Genomic DNA, 26312 nt, shown 5'->3' on the forward strand with positions numbered 1-26312 from the left:
AGAAGTCTATAAAAACAGAGGGTTTCCTAAGACTCGTCCTCTGGCAGCTGCTGCTCCATCCAGTGTCTGAAGCCTTCTTCTCCCAAACAGTAAGTAAGACAAACAAGCAAACTGAACTTGCTTAGCCTCCTTGGGCTGCACCAGGGGATTACTGGGGTCCATGGAGGGGCCAAGCACTTCAGACTGGAAAGTGCTTTTGCTTTTGTTTTCAGAAAGAGACGTGATTGTGACTGAAAAGGTGCTGACTCTGTTCAAATCTGTTCAAATGCTCACTCACACCTTTTCTGCTTCTGTGTCAAAACCCTTCTTTAGAGACCATGGACTGTCTTAGGACTCTTCTGGGTCTCGAAAGTAGAAGAAACAACTCCTATTTGTTTGGGGTCTAATCTGGTTTTGATCTCTGCTTATCTCTATCTCCCCAAAGAATCTTATCTCAATGCTTTGCTTACATATCTTGCTTTAAATAGTTTTCTTCTATTCAGCACTGACGGTTCTTATTATTTATTTATTTATGAGAGGGGTACGAGAGAAAGAACCAGATTATCACTCTGGCACATGTGCTGCCAGGGATTGAACTCAGGACCTCAGGCTTGAGGGTCCAATATTATCCACTGCGCCAGCTCCTAAACCACAGCCCTGAAGTTTCTTTATCAGAGAAATCACGTTTAACATGTTTGTTTTGTCCTTTGTGTTCATCCACTGCTCAAACTTCAGAACGAATCAGGCTTGAAGATAATTCATAGAGCAAAGCCTTCCTTTGACTTGTCAAAATCGACACTTGTTGGGTCTCCCTCCCTCCCTATCTTTCTTCTTTTCTCCACTCCCCCCATACACACACTTACTTCTTCCCTTTTTGTGTGCCAGAGATAGAACCCAGGGCTTCACGCATGTCTTGCTTATTTCACAGAGCCACACCTGGTCCTGATATTTCCTGTCTGCCCTGAGCAGTCTGAAGACCCTACAGATCAACACTTAGGCATCAAAAGGTGCTGATGGTTTGGGGCATATTTGTTCTATCTGATAGACAGGAATGTTATGAGGATATGTGGCTTTAAAAAATAAATTTCTCTTTAAATAGTTACCTAGGGATCCATTTGCCTGTTTGGATCATCACTTCAGCCAGCCCACAGCTGGGGAATGTCCTGACCCACATGATGGCCTGTTGGGTAGGGCTTGAAGGGCAGTTGATAGAAATATAAAAGTCCTGGGACAAGTAATACCCAGGTCCCTTTCTAAGCTCCTGCATGGGTGTTGGAGTGAGCAGACTCTCCTAGACCATCTCTTTGCATCAGGGTAAGAAAGCACGGCTGTCTTCATACCTCCGTACACAAAATGACTAACAAGTATCTGGCAGCCAGAAGCAGCTTTTGGTGAATAATCTCATGTTCTTGTTTTTTTCAAAAGATTTTTTAATTTTATTTATTTTCCCTTTTTGTTGCCCTTGTTGTTTTTCATTGTTGTTGTAGTTATTATTGTTGATGTCGTCGTTAGATAGGACAGAGAGAAATGGAGAGAGGAGGGGAAGACAGAGAGGGGGAGAGAAAGACAGACCTGCTTCACTGCCTGTGAAGTGACTCCTCTGCAGGTGGGGAGCTGGTGGCTGGAACCGGGATCCTTATGCCATTCCTTGCGCTTCGTGCCACATGCACTTAACCCACTGCCCAACTCCCAATAATCTCATGTTTATCATCAGGAAAACTCATTTGCCTTATACTTGTAGAAACAAATGGATTCTCTACTGCCTTCCATTTTCCCAGGACTTAAATATTCCTATTTTGTAAGTTACTATCTTTTCATAGACTGTCTTCAAGGAAGGCAGACACTGTCTTACTCTAGAGATCCACCTGCTATTTTCATAAAGAGGGTCTGGGAATAGGGCTCCAAGTCATATGACATAAGTCCTAGGATATCACAAGGAAGATTGGACATCAGATATATTTTTCCTGGGCTCAGTTTCTTAATTTCTTTTTCTTTTTTCTTTTTTTTTTTTTTTTTGCCTCCAGGGTTATCGTTGGGGTTCGGTGCCTGCACTATGAATCCACTGCTCCTGGAGGCCATTTCCCCCATTTTGTTGCCCTTGTTGTTTATTGTTGTTGTTGTTGTTGTTATTGCTGTCATCGTTGTTGGATAGGACAGAGAGAAATGGAGAGAGGAGGGGAAGACAAAAAGGGGGAGAGAAAGACAGACACCTGCAGTCCTGTTTCACCACTTGTGAAGTGAAACCCCTGCAGGTGGGGAGCCGGGGCCTGGAACCAGGATTCTTACACCGGTCCTTGCCCTTTGCTCCATGTCCACTTAACCCTCTGTGCTACCGCCCGGCCCCCCAGTTTCTTCATTTCTACCATTACAGCTGTTAATATAGTTATCTCTGAGGCCACTTGTATTCTGTTTTTCTGTGCTTAATTACTATTCCTCTACGCCTAATTTCTACATCTTCCAGACTTGTTCCTTTATATCACTTGTTAATATAGGATAAATCAACTTGCATATTAAGTCTGTTCATTAAGAAAACAAACATTAAAATTCATAAGATAAAATCATTCCATTCTCCACAGGTAACCCAAGGGTGGTTATTCTCTGTTTATATAGACCCACAAGTAATTGTGTGCATTGCCTTTTTTTTTTTATTATGTAAAGAAAATTAAATGCAAAGACACTTTCTTGCCTGAGGCTCCAAAGTCTTAGGTTCAGTCCCCCAAACCACCACAAGCCAGAGCTGAACAGTGCTCTGGTTAAAAAAAAAAAATTGGGAGTCCAGCGGTAGTGCAGCGGGTTAAGCGCACATGTTGCAAAGCGCAAGGACAAGCTAAAGGATCCCGGTTGGAGCCCCCGGCTCACCACTTGCAGGGGAGTCACTTCACAAGCGGTGAAGCAGGTCTGCAGGTGTCTATCTCTCCCCCTCTCTGTCTTCCCCTCCTCTTTCTGTCCTATCCAACAACTACGACATCAATAATAACTACAACAATAAAACAACAAGGGCAACAAAAGGGAATAAGTAAATATTCAAAAAATTAAATTAGGGGCCGGCCTGGGCAGTGGCACACTGGGTTAAAGCGCACATAGGACTATGTGTAAGAACCACACAAGGATCCAGGTTTGAGCTCCCAGCCCCACCCACAGAAGGGTAACTTCACGAGTAGTGAAGCAGGTCAGCAGGTGTCTTTCTCTCTCCCTATCTTCCCCTCCTCTCTCAATTTCTCTCTGTCCTACCCCCCCCCCAAAAAAAAGGGAAAAGAATGGCGGCCAGGAGCAGTGGATTCATAGTGCAGACACCAAGCCCCAGAGATAACCCTGGAGAAAAAAAAGTTAAATTACATATTACATACTTCTCTGAAATAGTTTTTTTTTCCATGATATGAAAGTGTGAACAATTTTCCATCACACTTAAAAAACAAAGTTGACTGGAGACCTGAGTAGAGGCTTAGGGGGACAGAGATCATTCTCGATTTTCACCCACCCCTCGCATGTCTGGCTGGGCTCCTGTCTGAGTGGCGCTATGACCCTGTTTCATGATTAACAGAGGGGCGAGATTTTTGCTGACGTGGGCTAGACCTTTAGTCTCTGTAGAAGTTTAACTGCCTGTAAATAGTGTTGGTTCAATTTGACCCTTTATCTGTTTTTTTTTTAACAGAGCACTGTTCAACTCTGGCTTATGGTCAGGGTGATGAGGTACAGGGCTGCTGGATAGGGGGTTAAGCCTGGAACCTCAGAACCTCAGGCATAAGTCTTCTTGATTAACCATTATGTTATCTCCATTCCCCCTCAGGCTGGTTTTAAAAAAGGAGAAATAGTAATATCTGACATTTCCATGATGCTTTGCAAAGCACTGTCATGTTGAGCATGCAGCTCAATAAAGAATATTTTGAGTGACCACAACGAGCAGGAGGCTCAGTGCTATTAAATTCGTCTACCAGTGAAACACACATCCAGAGCACAGGTTACCATCACTCGTTCCACTTACAGTCAAGTAAGGCTGAGACAGCTCTGAAGGCCCTTGGTCTCTGTGAGGAGAAGGTAGGGCTTGTCCTTGACCCATGTCTGAATTACCAGCTGCAAACTTCTCTACAAATGTGTTAGATGGTTATGAACTGACAATGTCAGTGGCTTGGGGACAGTGACCCACCCACAGCCCCTACTGCTTTATCATCAAAGATATTATAACCATTCAAGGGACAATTCATTTCACTAAGTTTGCTCTTTCCAAAAAAAAAAGGTCCTTACCCCAACTTTCTACCTTGTTATTCTCTTGTCCTGGGGCAAATAAACCCATATATATATAAAATCTATTTCATAAGATGGGGTGGGGGGCAAGATTAGCCACCTTCTGAGATATTTGGGAGAAATAATTACATAGTGATCAGCAGGACACTTGGCACTAAATGGAAACTTGCTGTTACTACTATCATACTTTTCCTCTGCTTTCATTTTGGTTATTGTCAGTTCCTTGTTGCAAATACCTAAACTGAGGGAGAAATTTTTATTTTCCCAGAGCACTGTTCAGCCCTGGCTTATGGTAGTATGGGGGAATGAACCTGGGACTTTGGAGCCTCAGGCATAAGAGTCACTTTACAAAACCATTATGCTACCTACCCCTGCCAAATACATTACACTTTATCCTGAATGTCACCATCTTCAGACTGGTTTTTTTTAAAAAAAAAAAAAAAATTAAAAAAGTATTTATTTCCTTTTTGTTGCCCTTGCTATTTTTATTGTTGTTGTAGTTATTATTGTTGTTAATATAGTTGCTGTTGAATAGGACAGAGAGAAATGGCAGAGAAGGGGAGAGAAAGACAGACACCTGCAGACCTGCTTCACTGATTGTGAAGCGACTCTCCTATAGGTGGGGAGCCGGAGGCTTGAACTGGGGTCCTTACACCGGTCCCTGCGCTTTGTGCCACGTGTGCTTAACCCGCTGCGCTACCACTAGACTCCCACTTCAGACTGGTTTTTATCCACTAGCAGATCTGGAGGTTTTCAGGTCTAAGAGGCAAATTTAAAAATCCCTGCCTATTATATGAGGAGCTAGAAACATAAAGAAAGCAAAAGGCTACTTCAGGGGGTTGAGAGGTACGGTCCTGGGAGAGATCATTTTCTTTAGAGGTCACTACCCACTAGTGTCCTAATGACAGCACTGTGATTAAGACAAAAAGTGCTGTTGGGGGTGGCAACAGTTAACCTCTTCATGAATTAGTTCAGTCCCGATGGGCTTCTTATATCAAGGGATGGGGACCCAGGAGCCTATCTTGAAGGCAACAAGAAACAAGCGTGTAGGCATCCGTTTGCCATGAGAGCTGAGGTTCCTCTTAGCTGGGCACTGGGCCAGTCTGATAACTTCTCCAAGTCTTAGCTTGCTCATTAATGCAGATAACGATATCTGCCCTGATTATCTTATTTCTGAATGTATCAAATAAACACTCAGTTGCTCCTTGGCGTCTAACTAGTAGAAGGCAAGTGTGGATCGCCTACCCTGTGCTTGAGTGTATGAGGGGAGGGGAGGTTGAGGAAACAAATAATGTTTGATTAAGAAATATAAAATGAAAGAAAGATTGTATAGGAAAGTACCCAAGAAAATCTGCACTGCCCCCCTGTCTAAAATCCAGGATGACAGCCCCTCGGTGAACTTGCTCTTTCACACCCAGCCTTAAGGAGAAGTCAGCCTGCCTGAGGCAATGGTCTCCTTTCAGAAAACCACTGTAGGGCAGATTGCTTGGGTAGGGGGTCTTCAAGAAAGAGTCTCTCCTTGCTACAATAACCAGGCTGAGAAGGACTGAATCATTACATGACTTGATTACCTCTAAGCCCCACTAAGCCCATGAGAACCTCCAGCCCCAACACATAGGAGACATTCTCCCTAATGTTATTCCATTGGTCTCATAGGTGATTGGATATGGGGAGGGGGGGGGGAGGGTGTAATCTGAACCTTTCATCCACCTTCTCTATCCTAAAGGTGAAGAGAGGTTAACTTCGAGGTCAAATAGCAGTTTCTCTGGTAAAGCTTGCTCCCCAGAAAGCAATCTAATTATTCTTTTTTTTTCCCCCTTTTGTTGCCCTTGTTGTAGCTTCGTTGTGGTTATTATTATTGCCCTTGTTGACGAAATTCGTTGTTGGATAGGATAGAGAGAAATGGAGAGAGGAGGGGAAGACAGAGAAGGGGAGAGAAAGATAGACACCTGCAGACCTGCTTCACTGCCCGTGAAGCGACTCCCCTGCAGGTGGGGAGCCGGGGGCTCGAACCGGGATCCTTACGCCGGTTCCTGCGCTTTGCCCACATGCGCTTAACCCACTGCGCTACCGCCCGGTCCCCTGCAATCTAATTATTCTATTAGGCTCAAAAACCAAAATGGGACAGAGGCATAGAAGTGAGTAGCGGGGAGTCGGGCTGTAGTGCAGCTGGCTAAGCGCAGGTGGCGCAAAACACAAGGACCGGCATAAGGGCATAAGGATCCCGGTTCGAACCCCGGCTCCCCACCTGCAGGGGAGTCGCTTCACAGGCGGTGAAGCAGGTCTGCAGGTGTCTATCTTTCTCTCCTCCTCTCTGTCTTCCCCTCCTCTCTCCATTTCTCTCTGTCCTATCCAACAACGACAACAACAATAACAACTACAACAATAAAACAACAAGGGCAACAAAAGGGAATAAATAAATAAAATAAATATTAAAAAAAATAAAAAAAAAAAGAAGTCAGTAGCTTCAGTGTCCTGACCTTAGGACATACAGGACAGCCATCTGCAGGCCCAACAGACAGTCATTTCTGTAGTGTCCTCTCTTGGCAAGATTTGACAGAGTCCATACTTAGCTAGTATCAGTCTCAGGACTAGTTAATCCCAATCTAGAAGGTCACCATGAAATTTGGCATTCCACCTTCATTCATTATGGCTAATTGCAACTACTTAAAATGAGTATGGGAAACAAGCAGCACAGCCCTTGTTATGTATCCAGCCGTGGAGATCGGTGGGAAGTGTTAGAGGCACTGCAGGCCTTTTCTGTATGCCCTGGTCATCCTGGTCATGCATTCACCCTAGTGTGCAGTCTGGGAGGTGGTGTGATGGATCAGGGTGTTGGACCTTTAAGCAGGAAGTCCAGAGTTCAAATCACTGGCAACTCAACCTTTCTCGTGTTAGTAAATAAATAAATCTTATTTTATTTCCGTTCATGACTCTCCAACCCTCTTTTTTTTTTTTTTTTTAGACCTACCACCATGGCTCACCGATTTCCAGCCCTCACCCCGGAACAGAAGAAGGAACTGTCAGACATTGCCCAGCGCATTGTTGCCAATGGGAAGGGCATCCTGGCTGCAGATGAGTCTGTGGGTGAGTGAGTGTCAGAGACACCCTACAATAAGTCTACTCATTTCTTTCTTTAAAGATTTAATGATTGATTTATTGGAGAGACGCAGAGAAAACTGAAATGGAAGAAGGAGATGGAGAGGGAAGGAGAAAGAGAGACACCTGTAGACCTGCTTTGACCACTTTTGAAGCTTCCCCCCTGCAGGCAGGGACGTAGGGCTTGAACCAGAGTCCTTGCACATTGTAACACGTGTGCTCTACCAAGTACTTCATCAGCCAGTCCCAAGTATACTCTTATTTCTACACTTAGCAAAAACAACCTGATATTCTTTGTCCTCGTAGGAGAAGTTAAAGATTTAGACACACAGTGGTAGGAGCAGAAGACCCAGTAAACAGTGACCTTTTAGCTGCTATAGTTTCAGTTTACTGAAAACCATGGGGAGGGTCGCTTCTGGCCCCAGACAAGGCCAGAAATTCAGTAGCCAGAATGAGGTTAAGTACACATGTTGCTGTTGGTCATGAGACACCTGCTTAAACAAACAAACAAACAAAAGCAGGGAAAATCTGACTTCTGGGCAGAGAAAGGCTGTAATTAAAAGAAACCCAGGCTGGCTAGGGAGAGCTGTGGCAAACTTTCATGGCCCACCTTAAAAGAAGAAAGCCTCCTCTCCTTCCAAGTATCTGTGTACATCCACTCTGATTCAAACTGGACCAGGGCAAGGGCAGAGCTGCCTTTGTGGCTTCCATCTTGTCTCGGACAGTCCTGCCCAGACACCTCCTAACTAGCATCCCTGGAGCAGCAGTAGTCTTTCCTTGGGGAGACAAGAAAAGAGATGTGGGGAGTTGGGCGGTAGAGCAGCGGGTTAAGCGCATGTGGCATAAAGCACAAGGACTGGCATAAGGATCCCAGGTTGAGCCCCCGGCTCCCCATCTGCAGGGGGGTGGCTTCACAGGTGGTGAAGCAGGTCTGCAGGCATCTCTCTTTCTCTCCCCCCTCTGTCTTCCCCTCCTCTCTCCATTTCTCTCTGTCCTATCCAACAACAACAATAACTACAATAATAAAACAACAAGGGCAACAAAAGGGAATAAATAAAATAAAATAAAAAAGAAAAGAGATGTGGGGAAAGAGAGTCTCCCTGTTCATTTTGCTGAGGGGCACTGGGACATTGGAGGTGGGTGGCAGGAATGTCCTAGCTTTTTTTTAATGCTGCTTTCATCTTGTCCCCCCTACCACCCCTCCAGGCACCATGGGGAACCGCCTGCAGAGAATCAAGGTGGAGAACACTGAAGAGAACCGCCGGCAGTTCCGAGAGATTCTCTTCACCTCTGACAACTCCATGAGCCAGAGCATTGGTGGTGTGATCCTCTTCCACGAGACCCTCTACCAGAAGGATGGCCAGGGAAAGCTGTTCAAGAACATCCTCAAGGAAAAGGGCATTGTGGTGGGAATCAAGGTGAATGCTTCTATTCCCACCCGCTGCTGCCTCACCCAAAACTCTGGCTCAGCTGTTTGAGCAGGGCCAACCCTCTGAACTCTCTCATCATTCCTTCATTTCGGTTCTGTATTCCGCCATCATTCTCCCTCCCTCGTTCGCTGAGAACCAGATCCTCTTTTAGATTTTCCTTCCAGTGCCCTCTTGTTCACATATTTTTTCAAATATTTGTATTATCTTTATTTATTTTTCCCTTTTGTTGCCCTTGTTGTTTTTTATTGTTGTAGTTATTGTTGTTGTTATTGATATCGTTGTTGTTGGCTAGGACAGAGAGAAATGGAGAGAGGAGGGGAAGGCAGAGAGGAGGAGAGAAAGACAGACACCTGCAGACCTGCTTCACCGCTTGTGAAGCGACTCCCCTGCAGGTGGGGAGCCAGAGGCTTGAACCGGGATCCTTACTGCACTCCTTGAGCTTCGCACCATGTGCGCTTAACCCGCTTTGCTACCACCTGGCCCCCATTATCTTTATTAATTGGATAGTGACAGCCAGAAATTGAGAGAGAAGAGGGAGATAGGGGAAGAGAAAGAGACACCTGCAGCCCTGTTTCACCACTTGCAAAGCTTTCCCCTTGCAGGTGGGGACTGGAGGCTCGAGCCCAGGTCCTTGCGCACTGTATAACATGTGGGCTCAACCAGGCACACCACCACCAAGCCCTCCCAGTGCCCTCTTATTTCAACCAAGTTTCCTATCATTTCCCAAGTACCTCAATTTCCTTACTTCAAAAAATGGAAATAAAAATAATGATTTATTTACTGCCATGAAAAGGGAACGAATCAAGAGTAGTGGTGGTGGTGCACTTGGGTTAAGTACACGTGGCGCAAAGGGCAAGGACCTGGGTTTGAGCCACCTGCAGAGGGATAGCTTTTTTTTAAATTTTAAATTTTTTAATTATCTTTATTTATTAGACAGAGACAGCCAGAAATCAAGAGGGAAGGGGGTGACAGAGATGGAGAGACACTTGCAGTCCTGCTTCACCACTTGTGAAACTTTCCCCCTGCAGCTGGGGAGTGGGGGCTTGAACCTGGGTCCTTGCACATTATAGTACGTGTGCTCAACCAGGTGCACCACCACCTGGTCCCAAGGGGGAAAAGCTTTTTGAGTGGTGAAGCAGCGCTGCAGGTGTCTCTGTTTCTCTTATTCTCTATCTCCACCTTCCCTCTCAATTTCTGTCTCTATACAATAAATACAGATAATAACAAAGATTAAAAAATGCAAAAAAGAAAGGAAAGAGAAGATAAAAGAAAAAAGAAAAGAGAAAGAATCAGAGAGTCACTCTGGCGCACTCAGTGTTAGGGATCAAATCTGAGCCCTTGTGTTTCCACACCTATCAAGCAGTTGTTATTGTCAGTCATTATCAAAATGTTTATTCTAGTTCTGCTGATTTTTAAATTATCTTTATTCATTTATTGGAGAGACAACAGAAATCGAGAGAGGAGAGCTAGAGAATGACAGAGACAGAGAGACACCTGCAGCCCTGCTTCACCACTTGTGACGCTTTCCTCCTGCAGGTGGAGACCAGGGGCTCGAACCTGGGTCCTTATGCATGCTAATATGTGTGCTCAACCAGGTCTGCCACTACCAAGCCTACTGTTTTTTTTTTAAAGCCTATTGTTTAAAGTATATTGTTTTTTAAATAGGCGTTTCTTTACCACTTTACCTCTTCACATTTTATTATTTATCTATTGTTTTAGTCTTTTATTGCTGCCAAGGTTATCACTGAGGCTCAGCGCCAGCAGTACAGATCCACCACTCCCCACAACCAGATTTCCTTTTTTTTTTTTTTTTAATTTCAGTACAGAGAGAATTTAAGAGGGGAGGGGAGATAGAGAGAGGGAAGTAGACACCTGCAGACCTGCTTCACCACTCCTGAAGCATTCCCCCTGCAGGTGGGGAGTGGGGGCTTGAACCCAGATCCTTGCACATGGTAGTATATGTGCTTAACCAGGTGTGCCACCACCCAACTTCCTTTAATATTTACTTTTAATGTAAGAGAGATTAGATCACTGTTCAGCTCTGACATCTATCCGTGGTGGGGACTGAACCTGCAACCTTGGAGTCTCAGATGTGGAAGTCTTTTGCATAGCCATTATGCTATCTCTCCAAAACTGGAGAAATTTATTAAAAGTAAACTCAGTTGTATTCCTTTAATGCTTTCAACTCCAAGTACTCCTTTAGCCTTCCTTACAACCTCTGGAGGTAGACTTAATTGTCTTTGTTTTAGAGAGGAGGTGAGAAAATAGAATAACAAAGCAGAGCCTAACTTGCTCAAAGCAAAACAAAATTGACACCAGTTGCCCTCTAGTTGAATTCACCTGCCTTTTGGTCCTGTGATCACAGCTCCTGCTCTGAGAACAGTAGAGAATCAATTTGTATCATCTTTGTATCTCACAATAACACAATGCCTGGTGTGTGGAGGTGCTCCGTAGATTTCTCTTGAATAAGTAACTTAAGGGAAGCTGTTCATTTTCAATACCTCTGCACCCAGTAGGTATCTCAGATGACTAATTTCCCAAGCTTCAGGCCTGTGTTTTCCATCCTTCTGAGGTGACTGCTCACGTGGCTCCTTCCAGGTGACTTCCATTCTTGTGTAGGCTGAATTATGAGGGTCCCTTTCCCATGACTCATAAGATCAGCTAATTCAAATTCTTGGCTTATGAATGATGGGAACTTATTAGATAGCACCGGGGTCTCTGTACTTTACTGGGACATCGGACACCTGCTAATTACTTGGTAATTATTTATATTCACAGTTAGACCAAGGAGCTGCTCCCCTTGCAGGAACAAACAAAGAATCTACCATTCAAGGTAAGAATATCATCCCACTGATAGGGATCATGCCAATATGTGCTACAAAGACAAGAAACTGAGATCAATTGAAAACAAAATGCCATGATCTTAACTTGTTTTAGTCCCTGCTTCCCTGTTTAATTGTAATCCAGTCGTTGAGATGTTATGAACTGCAAACATGGGAACAACAAGATTCGGAGAGGTGGCTTAGCAGTAGAACATGTGCTTGGCATGCATGAGGTCCTGGGTACAAGTCTCATCACCACACAAAGTCAAAACAGTCAATATTGTAATTTAAAAAATAAAGGACTTCAAAGGAGCTGTTTCTTGGCACAGGTTTAAGACAATCAAAGGTTTGTTGCATGGTGGCACAGCAGTATGGAGTGGTATGTTTTAGGTACAGGAAGTCATGCGATTATCAGCTAGGGGTAAGAGTAGGCCAGACCCAGGAGTCCATGTTAGTGACCAAAGTTCAGCTCCACGTGTTCAGTCTCTCCAGTGAGAGACAGCATGGTGGGTCCTGGGGAGCCGAGCCAGCATGGAGGGCACAGGAGAAGGAGCTGGGAAAAGGGGGCAAGAGAGCGACTCATAAGCTAAGTTAACTCAGCTCCACTACAGATGTTTAGTTTCTCTGGGAGAAGAATGGCAGCCATCATAAGGGCACCGGAAAGGAAGGAACCGGAAGGGGAGAGCACAGGAACTGAGAGCTACTTCCGGCCAGAGTTCTTAAATCAGTTACTGTGCACCCACAATCCCTTGTGGGTTTGCGTGAGTTCGGACCAGGCTTCATAGGCTGACGTCAGCCGTATGCTAATCACAGTCCCGAAGTCCTACGCGCCTGCTGCGTCACAACAGATCAAAGGGTAAAAAACAAGCAAAACATCAAAAATGGCGGAATGATGTTATTTGGTTTCTCGCTCCTCCCGTGTGTGTCTGTCTCTTGAATGGGATAGACATTGACACTTTATAGAACAGCTGTGCGGATTTAGCAAGAGAATGCATATAAAATCTCTTACCATAGTACCTTGAATAGAGAAGACAAATTGTACACCTGAAAGATTAGTTTTAGAGGAAAAATCCACTAGCGGAAAAGTACCAAGCTTTGGGATGAGGCAGACTTGGGTTTGAATCCTGGCTCCACTCCCTACAGCTTAGATAACTTTATAAAATACTCCATTCCTCCAAGTTGTCAAGCATTGGGTTAACTACACAGAATTACAATGCCAGCTGTCACTCTTGAGCCTCACAAACTTGGAAACTTCATGTAAGCATCCAAAAAAAAAAAAAAAAAAAAAGCTCAGTTTCCGCATCTTTAAGGTGACTCTAATATCCGTAGAGGTCGTTACGATAATTAAATGAAATAATGTGTTCAAAAGACCCATGGTGAATATTGCCTGGAACATAGTAACTGCTAAGCAAATGTTAGTTTCCTTCATCCTTATGAAATATCAACCTCGTAGGTTAAATTCAGGTCTTCTGACTCAATAATGTGATACAGTTGTGTTGGCTTGGATGTCTTCAAGCTCCATTGACTGAAAACTAACTCCACAGATGTCTCCTCTGCCCTGTCATCAGTTCCATGGATCAGAGCCAGAGGAGCAAAGACACCTTTCCCTCTTGTATGCCTTGCAGGGCTGGACGGCCTCTCTGAGCGCTGTGCTCAGTATAAGAAAGACGGTGCTGACTTCGGGAAGTGGCGTGCTGTGCTGAGGATTGCTGACCAGTGTCCCTCCAGCCTTGCTATCCAGGAAAATGCCAATGCCCTGGCCCGCTACGCCAGCATCTGCCAGCAGGTCCTCTGCCCTTCTTCGGGGTTAAAAAGTAGTAGTTGAAAGTTTAAGTCATTCCAACTTGACTATAACAACACACACAGTCATCTCAACAAGATATCCTGATGGCTTTTGTTGTTGTTATTGGTTGTTGTTGTTTGCTTGCTTGTTTTTGCCTCCAAGGTTATCTCTGGGGCTTGATGCCAGCACTATGACTCCACTGCGCTCGGCGGCCTTTTTTTTTTTTTTTTTTTTTTTCATTTTATTGGATAAAACAGAAATTGAGAGAGAAAGGGGAAGAAGAGAGGGAGAGAGACACCTGCAGACTGGCTTCACCGCCTGTAAAGCATCCCCCCTGCTTGCCAGTGGGCACTGGAGGCTCCAACCTGGAACCTTGTGCAGGTCCTTGTGTTTGTACTATGCCCGGCCACCCGATCCTGATGGCATTTTTTTCATCGCTTTTCCTCTAGTGGTGTGTGATAGGACAAAATGCTATTTCGCATCATCAACGAGCCCAAAGTGTTAGTGCCATTGACTGCTGTCCCTGCCACAGCTCTGCAAACTGAGACTTAAAAGGAATCAGGCTTTGAGGTCAGGACCCTTCCTTGTTTATGCTCCACCATATCCAAGACATGATCTTTGTAGATCCCTAATTCAGGGTTGATAGCTCAGATCTAGAACCAATTCAATTTATTTATTAGTTATTTTATTTTATTTATTTATTGTTGGGAGTGAATCACTAAGTACAAGAGGAGGAGACTTTTCTTTTTTGTTAGATAGGACAGAGAGAATTGTAGAGCAGAGGGGAAGACAGGGAGGGGGAGAGAAAGTCACCTGTGAAGCGATTCCCCTGCAGGTGGGGAGCCGGGGCCTCGAACTGGGATCCTTACTCCAGTCCTTGCGCTTTGCACCACATGTGCTTAACCTGCTGCGCTACCGCCTGACTCCCTATTATTTTATTTTTTAACCAGAGCACTGCTCAGCCCTGGCTTATGGTGGAGCAGCGGACTGAACCTGTTACTATGGAGCCTCAGGCATGAGAGTCTCTTTGCATAACCATTATGCTATTTAAACCCATCCTCAAATAATTTCTTGAAGGACAATAACAATTCTGAAGTTTATGAAATCTGTTGAAGGGTCTCTGGGATCCATGTTAAATAGAATTTGTTTCTGTGGGTACTATATTGGAGATCTGAGTTGTGGGTATCTGGAGGTTCCCAATTTGACTTGTGAACACTACTTGATATATATATGTATTTTTTTTTTGCTTCCAGGGTTATCACTGGGGTTCAGTGTCAACAGTACAAATCCACTGCTCCTGGCGGCCATATTTTCCATATTATTGGATAGACAGAGAAATTGAGAGGGGTGGGAGGAGGGAGAGAGAGAAAGAGAGACATCTGCAGACATGCTTCACTGCTTGTGAAGCATCCCCCCCTGCAGGTCAGGATCAGGGGCTTGAACCTGGATCCTGTGCTTATTACTCTGTAAGTTTAACCAGGTTCATTACCGCCCAGCACCCCCACCCACTGCCTGAATTCTTTAACCACATAAGAAACATCTTTCTTAGTGATTTGAGTGTTTCCTTAAATCCTTCTAAAAGAGGAACAGATAAGTTCTGAGAGAGCTAGAATTATCCCTAAAATAAGATGTAGAAATTAAGGTTTTATATTTTTATGCTTTTTCTCACAGAAACTTCTTTTTTTAAAAAAAAGATCTTACTATTCATGTGTGGCAAGACTTAAATGCTTTCAAGTCATCCTATCAAATTTCTCTTTGCCAGGACTGTGTGTTGGCGCAGCCTGTACATTGCACACATTATCACACACGAGGGCCCAGCTCAAACTCCCACCTGCAGGGGCAAGCTTTGCGAATAGTGAAGCAGTGCTGCAGATGTCTCTCCTTTCTCTTTCCTTCTATATTTCCCCCTCCCCTCTCAATTTATTTCTTTTTATTTTCTTTCTTTCTTTTTGTTTTTTTCAATTTTTGAGAGAGGTGGAGAGGGAGGGAGAGAGAAACACCAGAGCACTGCTCAGCTCTGGCTTATGATGGTGTGGGGCATTGAACCTGGGACTTTAGAGCCTCAGGCATGAGAGTCTCTTTGCATAACCATTATGTTATCTCCCCAAACGCCCTCTCAATTTCTCTATTTTTAACCAAGAAGAAAGAAGGAAAGAAAAAGAAGGGAAAAAGAAAAGACCATCGGGTGAGGTAGATTCTCTAAGCCCCGGCGGTAACTTGGTCACAGTTTTTTAAAAAGCTGTTACGTCACCTACACAGTTCCTTGGGACATCTCCATAAAAGCTTCCTTTTCTACTAATTGCAATTGTTGAGTATTTTTGAGAGGAAGGGATCTGAATGAGCATAGCTTTACTTTGCCTCCTTTTTTCCTCTTTTTAGAATGGGCTGGTACCTATTGTTGAACCAGAAGTGATTCCTGATGGAGACCATGACTTGGAACACTGCCAGTACGTTACTGAAAAGGTAAGTCTCAACTATGAAGGTCCCAATTTCAGCTGAAAAACTTCTAAGTAGCAGCTGACACATCACATGGAAATGACCACACATGAAATACTCTTCAGCTGAGATAAGGGGCATTAAGGAAGCAAGAGGAGGCCGTTGTCAAATTCTGGCTTTTAGGCACATAAAATGCTCAAAATAGAGAAAATAAAAATAACAGATGTGCCAAGACTTGGGTATGAGAATCCATATTCCCAATTGTGGGATTAAAAAATACTGTCTTGGGAGTCGGGCAGTAGCACAGCGGGTTAAGCGCATGTGGTGCAAAGCGCAAGGACTGGCGTTAAGGATGAGCCCCCGGCTCCCCACCTGCAGAGGAGTCGCTTCACAGGTGGTGAAGCAGGTCTGCAGGTGTCTGTCTTTCTCTCCCCCTCTCTGTCTTCCCCTCCTCTCTCCATTTCTCTCTGTCCTATCCAGCAATGACATCAATAATAGTTACAACAATAAAAAACAACATGGGCAACTAAAGGGAATAAATAAATATTTTCAAAATATGTATATATTGTCTTGGCACTCCAGGTTAAGCGCACATAGCACTATGCTGCAGGACTTGAGCAAGGATTCGGGTTTGAGCCCCGGTTCCCCACCTGCAGTCTGGACACTTCACAAGTGGTGAAGCAGGTCTGCAGGTGTCTGTCTTTCTCTTTCCCTCTCTATCTTCCCCTCCTCTCACTTCAGCCTCTCCACTTGGAAAAGCAAATGCACTGAAATGAGGTCAGAAAGTACTTTGTTGTCACTCCTTTCCTTCTTTCTTTCTTTCTTTCTTTCTTTCTTTCTTTCTTTCTTTCTTTCTTTCTTTCTTTCTAACCAGAGCACTGCTCACCTTTGGCTTACAGTGATGTGGGGGATTGAACCTGAGATTTCAGGATTTCAGGCAGGAGAGTCTCTTTACAAAGCCATTATGCTATCTACCCCTGCCCACTAATTTTTTTTTTTTTAAACAATCACTCAGATTCTGTGGAAATGTTAAGTGGAAGCTAGTTGAGACCTCCTCAGTGAACTCAATCAAGACAACCTCACTTTATCAAAGGCAGTAATGTGAAGGAAGGCTGGAAGGGAGGGCACTGGGCAGCAGAGTCAAGCCAGCGGAGCTTACGTGAGTAGTTAGAGTAGGAGCAGTGAGAGCAGGGAGTATGACTGCCACCAGAGGATGGCTTGTCACCAGAGGGGTGGTGACTGGATAGGAAGCACTGAGCAAATAACACCGGAAGTCCTTCATCCTGTACCCCTACTGTGTAAAAAGCACCCATCCAGCACCTTGAAGACCCGCTGGTTCTGGGTTTCACCTGCTTGGGTCTCTTGTCCTTAAGGTTCTGGCAACTGTCTATAAGGCTCTGAATGACCATCACGTGTACCTGGAGGGCACCCTGCTGAAGCCCAACATGGTAACTGCTGGCCATGCCTGCACCAAGAAGTATAGTCCAGAGCAAGTAGCCATGGCAACTGTCACTGCTCTCCACCGGACCGTTCCCGCAGCTGTTCCTGGTAAGGCTTTCTTTCCCTCTAATGTGAGGATTTAGCCATCAGACTGGCTTTGTTGCACAAAACAGTCCTCTATAGAGTCACGGGCAGACATTTCTCTCCACACCCCATGATGATAGCTATTCTGAGTCTGTCCAAATGCACACAGCCCAGTGATTTTCTTGACATGTCACTACCCTTCTTCTCTTTTTTAAAATTATTTATTTATTTATTTATTCCCTTTTGTTGCCCTTGTTGTTTTATTGTTGTAGTTATTATTGTTGTTGTCGTTGTTGGATAGGACAGAGAGAAATGGAGAGAGGAGGGGAAGACAGAGAGGAGGAGAGAAAGACAGACACCTGCAGACCTGCTTCACCGCCTGTGAAGCAACTCCCCTGCAGGTGGGGAGCCGGGGTTCAAACCGGGATCCTTATGCCGGTCCTTGTGCTTTGCGCCACCTGTGCTTAACCCGCTGCGCTACAGCCTGACTCCCCCTTCTTCTCTTTTTAACCTTAATTAATTCATTTAATTTATTTTAATAGACTTAATTAAATTAATTAAATCAACTAATTTAGACTTAGCTGAATTAATTTTAGCAGTGGCTATCAATATTTCCTACCCACTTCCATGCAAATAAAGTCGAGAAAAAAAGTGGGACATTATACATCTTTTTTTTTTTTTTTGCCTCCAGGGTTATGGCTGGGGTTCTGTGCCTGCACTACAAATTCACTGCTCCTGTGGCCATTTTTCCCCATTGTTTTTGGTGGTGTTATTGTTGCTGTTATTGTTGTTCTTGGATAGGACAGAGAAATTGAGATAGAGGAAGACAGAGAGTGGGGAAGAAAGACACCTGCAGAGCTGCTTCATTGCTTGTGAGGAGATCTCCCCCACCCTGCAAGTGGGGAGCCGGGGGCTCGAAGCGGGATCCTTGTACCGGTCCTTGTGCTTTACTGTGTGCCACTGCCCGAGCCCCCCATTATACATCTTTTGAAGTCCATTGTTGGCTTTCTTTTTTTCTTTTCTCTTCTTTTACTTATTTATTTTTTAAAGATTTTATTAACGAGAAAGATAGGAGGAGAGAAAGAACCAGACATCACTCCGTGTACATGTGCTGCTGGGGACTGAACTTGGGACCTCATGCTTGAGAGTCCAATGTCTTATCCACTGTGCCACCTCCCAGATCACTCTGTTGCTGGTTTTCCTTATTTTAAATTTTTTATTTATAAAAAGGAAACATTGACTAAACCATAGGATAAGAGGGGTACAACTCCACACAATTCCCACCACCAGAACTCCGTATCCCATCCCCTCCCCTCATAGCTTTCCTGTTCTCTATCCCTCTGGGAGCATGGACCCAGGGTCATTGTGGGTTGCAGAAGGTGGAAGGTCTGGCTTCTGTAATTGCTTCCCCCCTGAACATGGGTGTTGACAGGTCGATCCATACTCCTACCCTGTCTCACTTTCCCTAGTGGAAAAGGGATGTGGGGAAGCAGAGCTCCAGGACACATTGGTGAGGTCGTCTGTCCAGGGAAGTCTGGTCAGCATCATGCTAGCATCTAGAACCTGGTGGTTGAAAAGAGAGGTAACATACAAAGCCAAACAAATTGTTGACCAATCATGGACCTAAAGGCTGGAATAGTGCAGATGAAGAGTTGGGGGAGGGTGTGTCTCCATTTTGTAGATAGCTAGTAGGCATATTTTAGTTATATTCCAAAGGGCATATGGGTATACTAGTTTTGTTGTTGTTGTTTTGCCTGAGCCTGAAATCTTGTGGATCCTAATTATTATCTGGGGAGGTGATGTCATGGCTGGCAAAAAGACCAGAAAGCTGGATCAGGGGAGAGAGTAGCTCCCTAATATGGGGAAGGTGTATAAGTATTGTTGACTGTAAACCCCATAGATTTGATCTGATCTGCAGCCCATATTCAGCTTAGGAGCCTGTGTGACCTCTGCCTCCCTGTAGATCTGAGCTCACATTCTGTGGTCATGAGTAGGAACGTTCCAAGCTGCCCCAATATCAGGACCCATCTTCCTCAGGTGTAGCATAGAGTATGTTGTCTATTCTCCCTTCAGAGGATGGAACATTCTCTACCATCGTTGATCCAAGTTGAGGGCAAAGTCCTGGTTTTCTTTCTTTCTTTCTTTCTTTCTCTTTTTTTTTTTTTCTCCAGGGTTATTGCTGGGGCTCTGAGGCTACCAGGAATCTGCTGCTCCTGGAGGCCATTCCCCACCCACCCCCCTTTGTTGTTCAGCTGTTTTTCTTAAGCAAGGCACATGAGCTGAGACAAGAGCGCGGCATGGTTTCTCTCCTTCAGGTATCTGCTTTTTGTCTGGAGGCATGAGTGAAGAAGATGCTACTCTCAACCTCAACGCTATCAACCTTTGCCCTCTCCCCAAACCCTGGAAACTCAGTTTCTCTTATGGACGGGCTCTGCAGGCCAGCGCACTGGCTGCCTGGGGTGGCAAGGCTGCAAACAAGAAGGCAACCCAGGATGCTTTCATGAAGCGGGCCCTGGTAAGATACTGCTTGCTCTTAGCTGATTGACCCAGTGAATACTTAAGGCCTGACTTTCTCACAGGGAGTAGATTCTGCATTCTTTTGGCCATGAGGGTATCTTCAGATAGTGTTTATTTGGCAGTGTGGCATTAGAGTTTAGTAGGGAGATTAATACTCGAGAGAGTTCTGAATCATCCATATAACAGATCTATCCATAACTGGTAACAGCAGATTGAAGGAAAACTTCAGCGGAGGTAGTTCAGAGCAGGCAGGCGGTGGCGCACCAGGTTAAGCGCACACAGTGAGTGCTCAAGGGCCTGGGTTCAAGCCCATAGTCTCCACCTGCAGGGGGTGATCTTCAAGAGGAGTGGAGCAGCACTGTGGGTGTCTCTCTTTCTCTGTTTACCCCCTCCTGCTCGATTTCTCTCTATCTCTATCCAATAATAAATAATTATTTTTAAAAAGAGATAGTTCAGAAGTAAGGTAAGAATGCCCAAGACTAAAGCAAGATCACCTCTGAGTTGGGGAATATGTCAACAGGAATGTTTGGCAACATCACTTTGGAGACAAAGGAAAGGATCCGAGTGTTGGCATAGCTTCATGAAGAGTTAGGCACAGGGTGGCGCTCAGCCTAACAGGATCCCTTCTTGTTTTCTAGGCTAACTGCCAGGCAGCCAAAGGGCAGTATGTCCACTCTGGCTCCTCTGGCTCTGCTTCCACCCAGTCGCTCTTCACCGCGAGCTACACCTACTAGAACCTGGGCGTGACCCGGCTGGCTCTCGCTGTTTTAGGAGTAGAGGGAGGAGGACTGCAAAGGAACAATCTTTAGACTGACCCTGGAGGTTAGGTACACTTTATTTGAACCTACTTGGAAGCATAGTGCATGTTTAATTCTTAGACAGAAGGGGGAAATCAGTCGTTGAAGCAAACACCTAGATAGCAAGATCTAATAAAAATGTCACACAATTTCCCTGCAGCACTTCCAGCCCCCCATGGTCCAGAATGTTCACCGAAAAAAAATCATAATAACGTCTAGAAAACTCATTCTTTATCCACTCAGTACCCACTGAAAGAAACATCACAGAAACTAAGTGCAGAAATGTGGTTCTTACTGAACAATCTTTGCAGTGGTAGATTATGAAGGGGACAATTGACCTCAATTAAAGAAATAAAAATATACTGTAAGTCTTTTTCTGTATTGGGTTTTACTTTCCTGCTGTTATTTTCGGGGGACTCTATATTTCATTATCTTTTCTCTGTTAGACATAACAAGCATCAATTTGTTTACTGCAGAGTTACATAGTATGAAAAGTTACATAATTTATGAAGTAAAAGCCTGCCTTATGCATTTTAAGATCCACTTTAAGAGACCACTAAGCTTTAGAACACAGTGAGTGTACTGACTACTAGTCATATTCTCAAATATGCTGAAAATGTCTTGAAGCAGTGTTGATTGCACCAGTGAGAAATAATTTAAAGGTGTTTAAAAATATGTATTCCAGTATTTTCCCCCCTCTGGGTTGACTTTTTTTTAATGAAAAGTAAACACTGAGAAAACCATAGGTTGTTTTTTTTTAAATAATCAAAGAGGAATTTGATCATCTTTTTTTTTTAATTATTTTATTTTCCCTTTTGTTGCCCTTGTTTTTCATTGTTGTAGTTATTAGTAGTTATTACTGTTGTTGATGTCGTCGTTGTTAGGACAGAGAGAAATGGAGAGGGGGGAGAGAAAGACAGACACCTGCAGACCTTCACCACCTGTGAAGCGACGCCCCTACTGAAGGGGAGCCGGGGACTCGAACCGGGACCCTTACTCCAGTCCTTGTACACTGCACCGCGTGCACTTAACCCACTGTGCTACCGCCCGACTCCCGGGAATTGTCTTCTTTATTTTTCCCCCCACTGAGGAAATATTGGGCTGTCAGAAAAGTCGTGATATATTTTGCTGTTTTGTATGCAGAAATGCATCATGACTTTCCCAATACCTCAGTATTTTACAAGGCTGGTTGTCTCAGGGTTGATCCTGAGTCCCGCGAGACTTGAACCCCGGGTCTGGGAGACTCGAACCTGGGTCTGAGAGGCTAGATCCCGGGTGGAGCGAGGCAGTCTCAGGAGAGCAATTTCACTTGTCCCTCAGATGTGATGCATAGGGCATATGGGCTGGAGCACACTGAGCATGCGTGAAGACCTAGGTCCATCCTCCCACTGCAAAGCACTGGGCCCCTCACCCCTTTACCATCACTCCCACCCACCAGTCAGCTTAGTTCTGCAGACGTAAAATAAGGTTTTGTCTTTCATAATGTCCTTTCCCTTTTTTTGTTCACTTTTTACCAGAACACTACTTAGCTCAGGCCTATGGTGATGTTAGGAGATTTCTGCCTTCCTCCTCCTCCCCACCCACCCTCTCTACCGACATCCCCATGGTTGTAGTCTTTTTAATTAATTAAACTTATTTATTTTGCCTCCAGGGTTGTTGATGGGGCTTGGTGCCTGCACTACGAATCCACTGCTCCTGGAGGCTCCCCCCCCTTTTTGTTGCCCTTGTTGATTATCGTTGTTATTGTTGTCGCTGTTGTTGGATAGGACAGAGACAAATGGAGAGAGGAGGGGAAGCCATCCATAATAGGAGACAAGCTAAGATGTATAATAAGAAAAGCAGCAGGGCTTTGAATTTTGGAATACCCCTCAAGTGATCCATGTTTGGTGACAGAGGGCTACATCTTCCTCTCTACGTCTCAGTAATATAATTGTCTACACAATTATATTTGACTGGCTTTCAGTTTTTCAGAATTAACCCATAAGATCATTAAAAATTATTACACGATTACAAATGAGAATCTATTATTACATTGGTGGGGCTGGTAGGTGGAGTTCTGGTGAAGCACACAGGTTACCATGTGCATAAGGATCCCTGTTCAAGCCCCATACCATCACATGGGAGCACCAGCAAAGGGCAGGAGAGGAGCTTATGCTGTAGTCAGTATCTCTCTCAGCTCTCAACGCTGAGAAGAAAGGGGGGAGGAAAAGGCTGCTAAAAGTGGAGTCGTGACGATATTTTGTTGCTCCAATAACCTTGGTGGCAAAAAAAAAAAAAAAAAATCTCCGAATCCAGGGCTCCCCTAGGGCTTCACACCTGCTTGACTACATTGCTTTAGGCAGGCCTCCCCCCTCGCCCCACCAGTGTGTGTGCGCTCTGCCAGGTGAACTAGCTCCTGGTCCCGTTAAATAGCTTTGATGAAAAAGGGAGGTAAATGATTTAATTGGCAAATGCTGGGACATTTGCGGAGGAAAAATGGAGGGAAACGAAGACAACAAGTTCCTTTTGACTAGTTTGTTAAAATACTACTAGCATTAAAAGAGAGACTACACTGTGTCCTTTGGGACAGAATGGATGGAGCTGGTGGTGATTATGCTTAGGAAGCAAAGGGCAGCTCCTAGACGATTTCACTCCTGTGTAGAATATGGCAACTTGAAACACATGAACTTGGACAAATATATATCTAAAGACTTGGGAGAAGTATGGTGCTTATCACTGAGGATGGGTACAGAACCTGGTGGGAGTAATATAGATCTATATACCTATCATAATCTTATAAATCATTTTAAAATCATTAGTAGAAATTTAAAAAGAGGTAGTGCTATAAATAAAAAGAAGAAAAAAACCCCCACAAAATTAGTGGTATATTTAGACAAACAAGACAAAATTAGTCTCCAAAGAAGCTTCTGAAAAGGAAAACCTAACTGGGGCAGGGGAGACTATGCTTGTACACATCTACCTTTGGATATATCCATGTACTTGTACTATTCTAAAAACAACTATATATTTATAGAAGCAATTCAGCCCAAGGTTTTCATTTTACAGAGGATAAAGCCATGTCTCCAGCAATTAAATTATCTGACAGGTCACTCACTTAGCTGTTTGGGTGGAGCTCAGGAATCAGGATTCGGGTGTCTTCTTTCTAACACATATATGGTGAGGCAGTGACAACAGGCTGTGTTCAATGTCTCTGAGACTACAGGTTTTCTACATTTCTTACTGCTTTCATAAATCCAGTCATCAAGTACTTGAGTTCCTACCAATTGTGAAGCTGTACTAAAAAAATGCTATTGGGGGCCGGTGGTGGACCCGAGTAAATGAACACAGTACTAAGCACAAGGATCTGGGATCTGCACTCCCCACCTGCAGGTTATGTTTCACATGTGGTGGAGCAGGTCTGCAGGTCTTTCTACTTCCTCCTCTCCTCTCAATTTTTCTGTCCTGTCAAATAAAGTGGAAAAAATGGCCATCAAGAGCAGTGGATTTGTAGTGCTGGCATTAAACTCCAGTGATAATCTTGGAGGCAAAAAACCAAAAAACAAATTTGCTTTCTGCCCAAGCCATAGTAATTTCATTTCACACCTGGTGCTCTTTTTAACCATCTCAATGAACAGAAGTACTAACCACTCAAACTCACTTTGGAATTTTTGCTCTTCTCTCAACGATTGATAATTAGCAACCAAGTTTTATTATTTTCTTCAAATCTATCTCCTATTACCATTGACTTACTTGAAGACACTCAATTTTTGCCATGTGTGCTTAACCCACTGAGCTATCACTGGCCCCCAAAGACACCCCAATTTTTTTTTTAACCAGATGGTGGTGCGGGGGATTGAACCTGGGACTCCAGAGCCTCAGGCATGAGAGTCTCTTTGCATATCCATTATGATATCTACCCCTACCTGACACCCAGTTTTTAACTGCATTAATCAAGTGGCCTCTTCTGAGCTTATGGAAAACACAGGTCCTTTTAAAACTACTTTGTATGTACACATTTCTGAGAATCAAACTTCTATTTGCTTTCTGTTTGCCTTCTATTTGCCACCACACCTACTTTTAGTTAAAATGGAGGCACAAGGTTAAGTGCAGTATGCACAGTATTGGAGAAGGTACACAAAGAGATTATCTGGGGGGGGGGGGGCACTAGTAACTCTTAAGATGTGAAGCACTTACGTTTGTGTTCAGTTGTGAAAATTTCCTGAGCTGTACACTTTCTTAAATGTGGCTTTTCCACACATACAATATATTTATACTTAAATAGAAGGAGTTATCACTACTGAATGTTAAAACAGAGTAAAGTCGAAATAGCTTAGCATCACTCTGAACTTGTATAACAGGTACATAAACTCTAGCAATTTCCAGTTATCAAGTAATTAATAACGGAGAGCTCACTCTAACTGCTAAGGCCTCTCAAAATGCCATCTTAAAAAACATTTCCTTTTAAGCACCATCTCTTGAAAGATTTAACTCTCCCTCCTCTGCTGAGAACTTCATAGAGCTTTTTGTGCTTTTGTATACTGTTAGCATTTATTTAGATAATGGCAGTGAATACTGTGTTGAATTTGCTTTTTACAGTTCACTATTAGGGGCTGGGTGGTAATGCACATATTCTACTCAAGTCTACAGCCATACCACTCTGAACATGCCCGATCTCATAAGCATATTCTACTTGATGCAAGCATCCCACTTTAAATTCTTGGCACCACAACATGAGAGCATAATATATGGCACTGGAAGTTGCATGAATTGTAGAGTGATGTTGTGGTATCATCTTTCTCTCTCCTAATTTGTCTCTAACTGAAATTAAAAGAAAAATCTGCTGAGAGAGCAGTGGAATTATGCATGGCCAAGACCTTGGCAGGCAAATAAAATAAAATAAAAATAAATTAGTATTTCGGCTATTCTTTTTATATGCATTATTTTTGTACATATAGTCAAGAGTTATTTCACTGCTACTTGAGCTGTAAGCTGCTGCTTCAGATCGTCAGAGCCAATGTTAACAATTATCTTAGCAGTAATTATTTAATCATTGCCCTAAATTACAGTAAGATCAACAAATAAGAGCTGCTAAGCAAAACAGTTGTGAAACTTTAATTCCAGCAAAAAGCAAATTATTTTAGTGTGCACACAGCAAAAGTATGCACTTTGAATTTGACTTTTTCAAATTACTAAAAGCTGGCTGAACAATCTCACTGTCAGGTAACACCTGACCTGGGAATCAATGATATAGAACAAATAGGGGGAACAGATGGGGGGGATTCTCAGCAGGAGTGTAATTTTGAGGAGTCTTGTGCAATTTACTTGTACTTTTCATTTAACTATTCACTCTATTTTGAATACTCAGCTGAGTATGTTCTTTAAATAAGGGAGTGCATTGAGATAGGTATATTTCCACACCTATACAACAACACCCACATTTATAAGCATACACACATAAAATTCAGAAATTAGAAAAAAAACTCAGAAACTAGAAGATGAAAGTTTGGAGGTAAATTTAAGGACACTTTGGTCATAGAAGAAAGGTCAGTTACTCAAACTATTAGGAAGTTCAAATTATAGAGTTCTGGTAATTTGGAAGTTTATGCTCAGAAACTAAAGTGTCTGGACCTCACCATTCTCCACAGAGGCTACATTCTGCTAGTCATAGAATAAAGGAGATCAATTTCTTTTAAACCAGTGATAC

At 43.7% G+C, this 26312-nt stretch overlaps 1 protein-coding gene across 2 annotated transcripts; it reads left to right on the forward strand.

Moving 5' to 3' along the window:
• Nucleotides 1-21002, forward strand: ALDOB (aldolase, fructose-bisphosphate B). Of its 2 annotated transcripts, none has more exons than XM_007526771.3 (9): nucleotides 1-89; nucleotides 7187-7308; nucleotides 8527-8738; nucleotides 11529-11583; nucleotides 13198-13358; nucleotides 15735-15818; nucleotides 17165-17339; nucleotides 19631-19830; nucleotides 20471-21002. In XM_007526771.3, the coding sequence occupies exons 2-9, from the start codon at nucleotides 7197-7199 to the stop codon at nucleotides 20564-20566; spliced, it is 1095 nt and encodes a 364-aa protein (XP_007526833.1). In that variant the 5' UTR covers nucleotides 1-89; nucleotides 7187-7196; the 3' UTR covers nucleotides 20567-21002. The 2 variants fall into 2 exon arrangements, with proteins under 2 accessions (XP_007526833.1, XP_060055067.1); XM_060199084.1 differs by lacking the exon at nucleotides 1-89 and adding an exon at nucleotides 906-986.
• The last annotated feature ends 5310 nt before the right edge of the window (nucleotides 21003-26312 follow it).

The sequence above is a fragment of the Erinaceus europaeus genome, chromosome 10, assembly GCF_950295315.1.
Source record: "Erinaceus europaeus chromosome 10, mEriEur2.1, whole genome shotgun sequence".
Lineage (NCBI taxonomy): Eukaryota > Metazoa > Chordata > Mammalia > Eulipotyphla > Erinaceidae > Erinaceus > Erinaceus europaeus.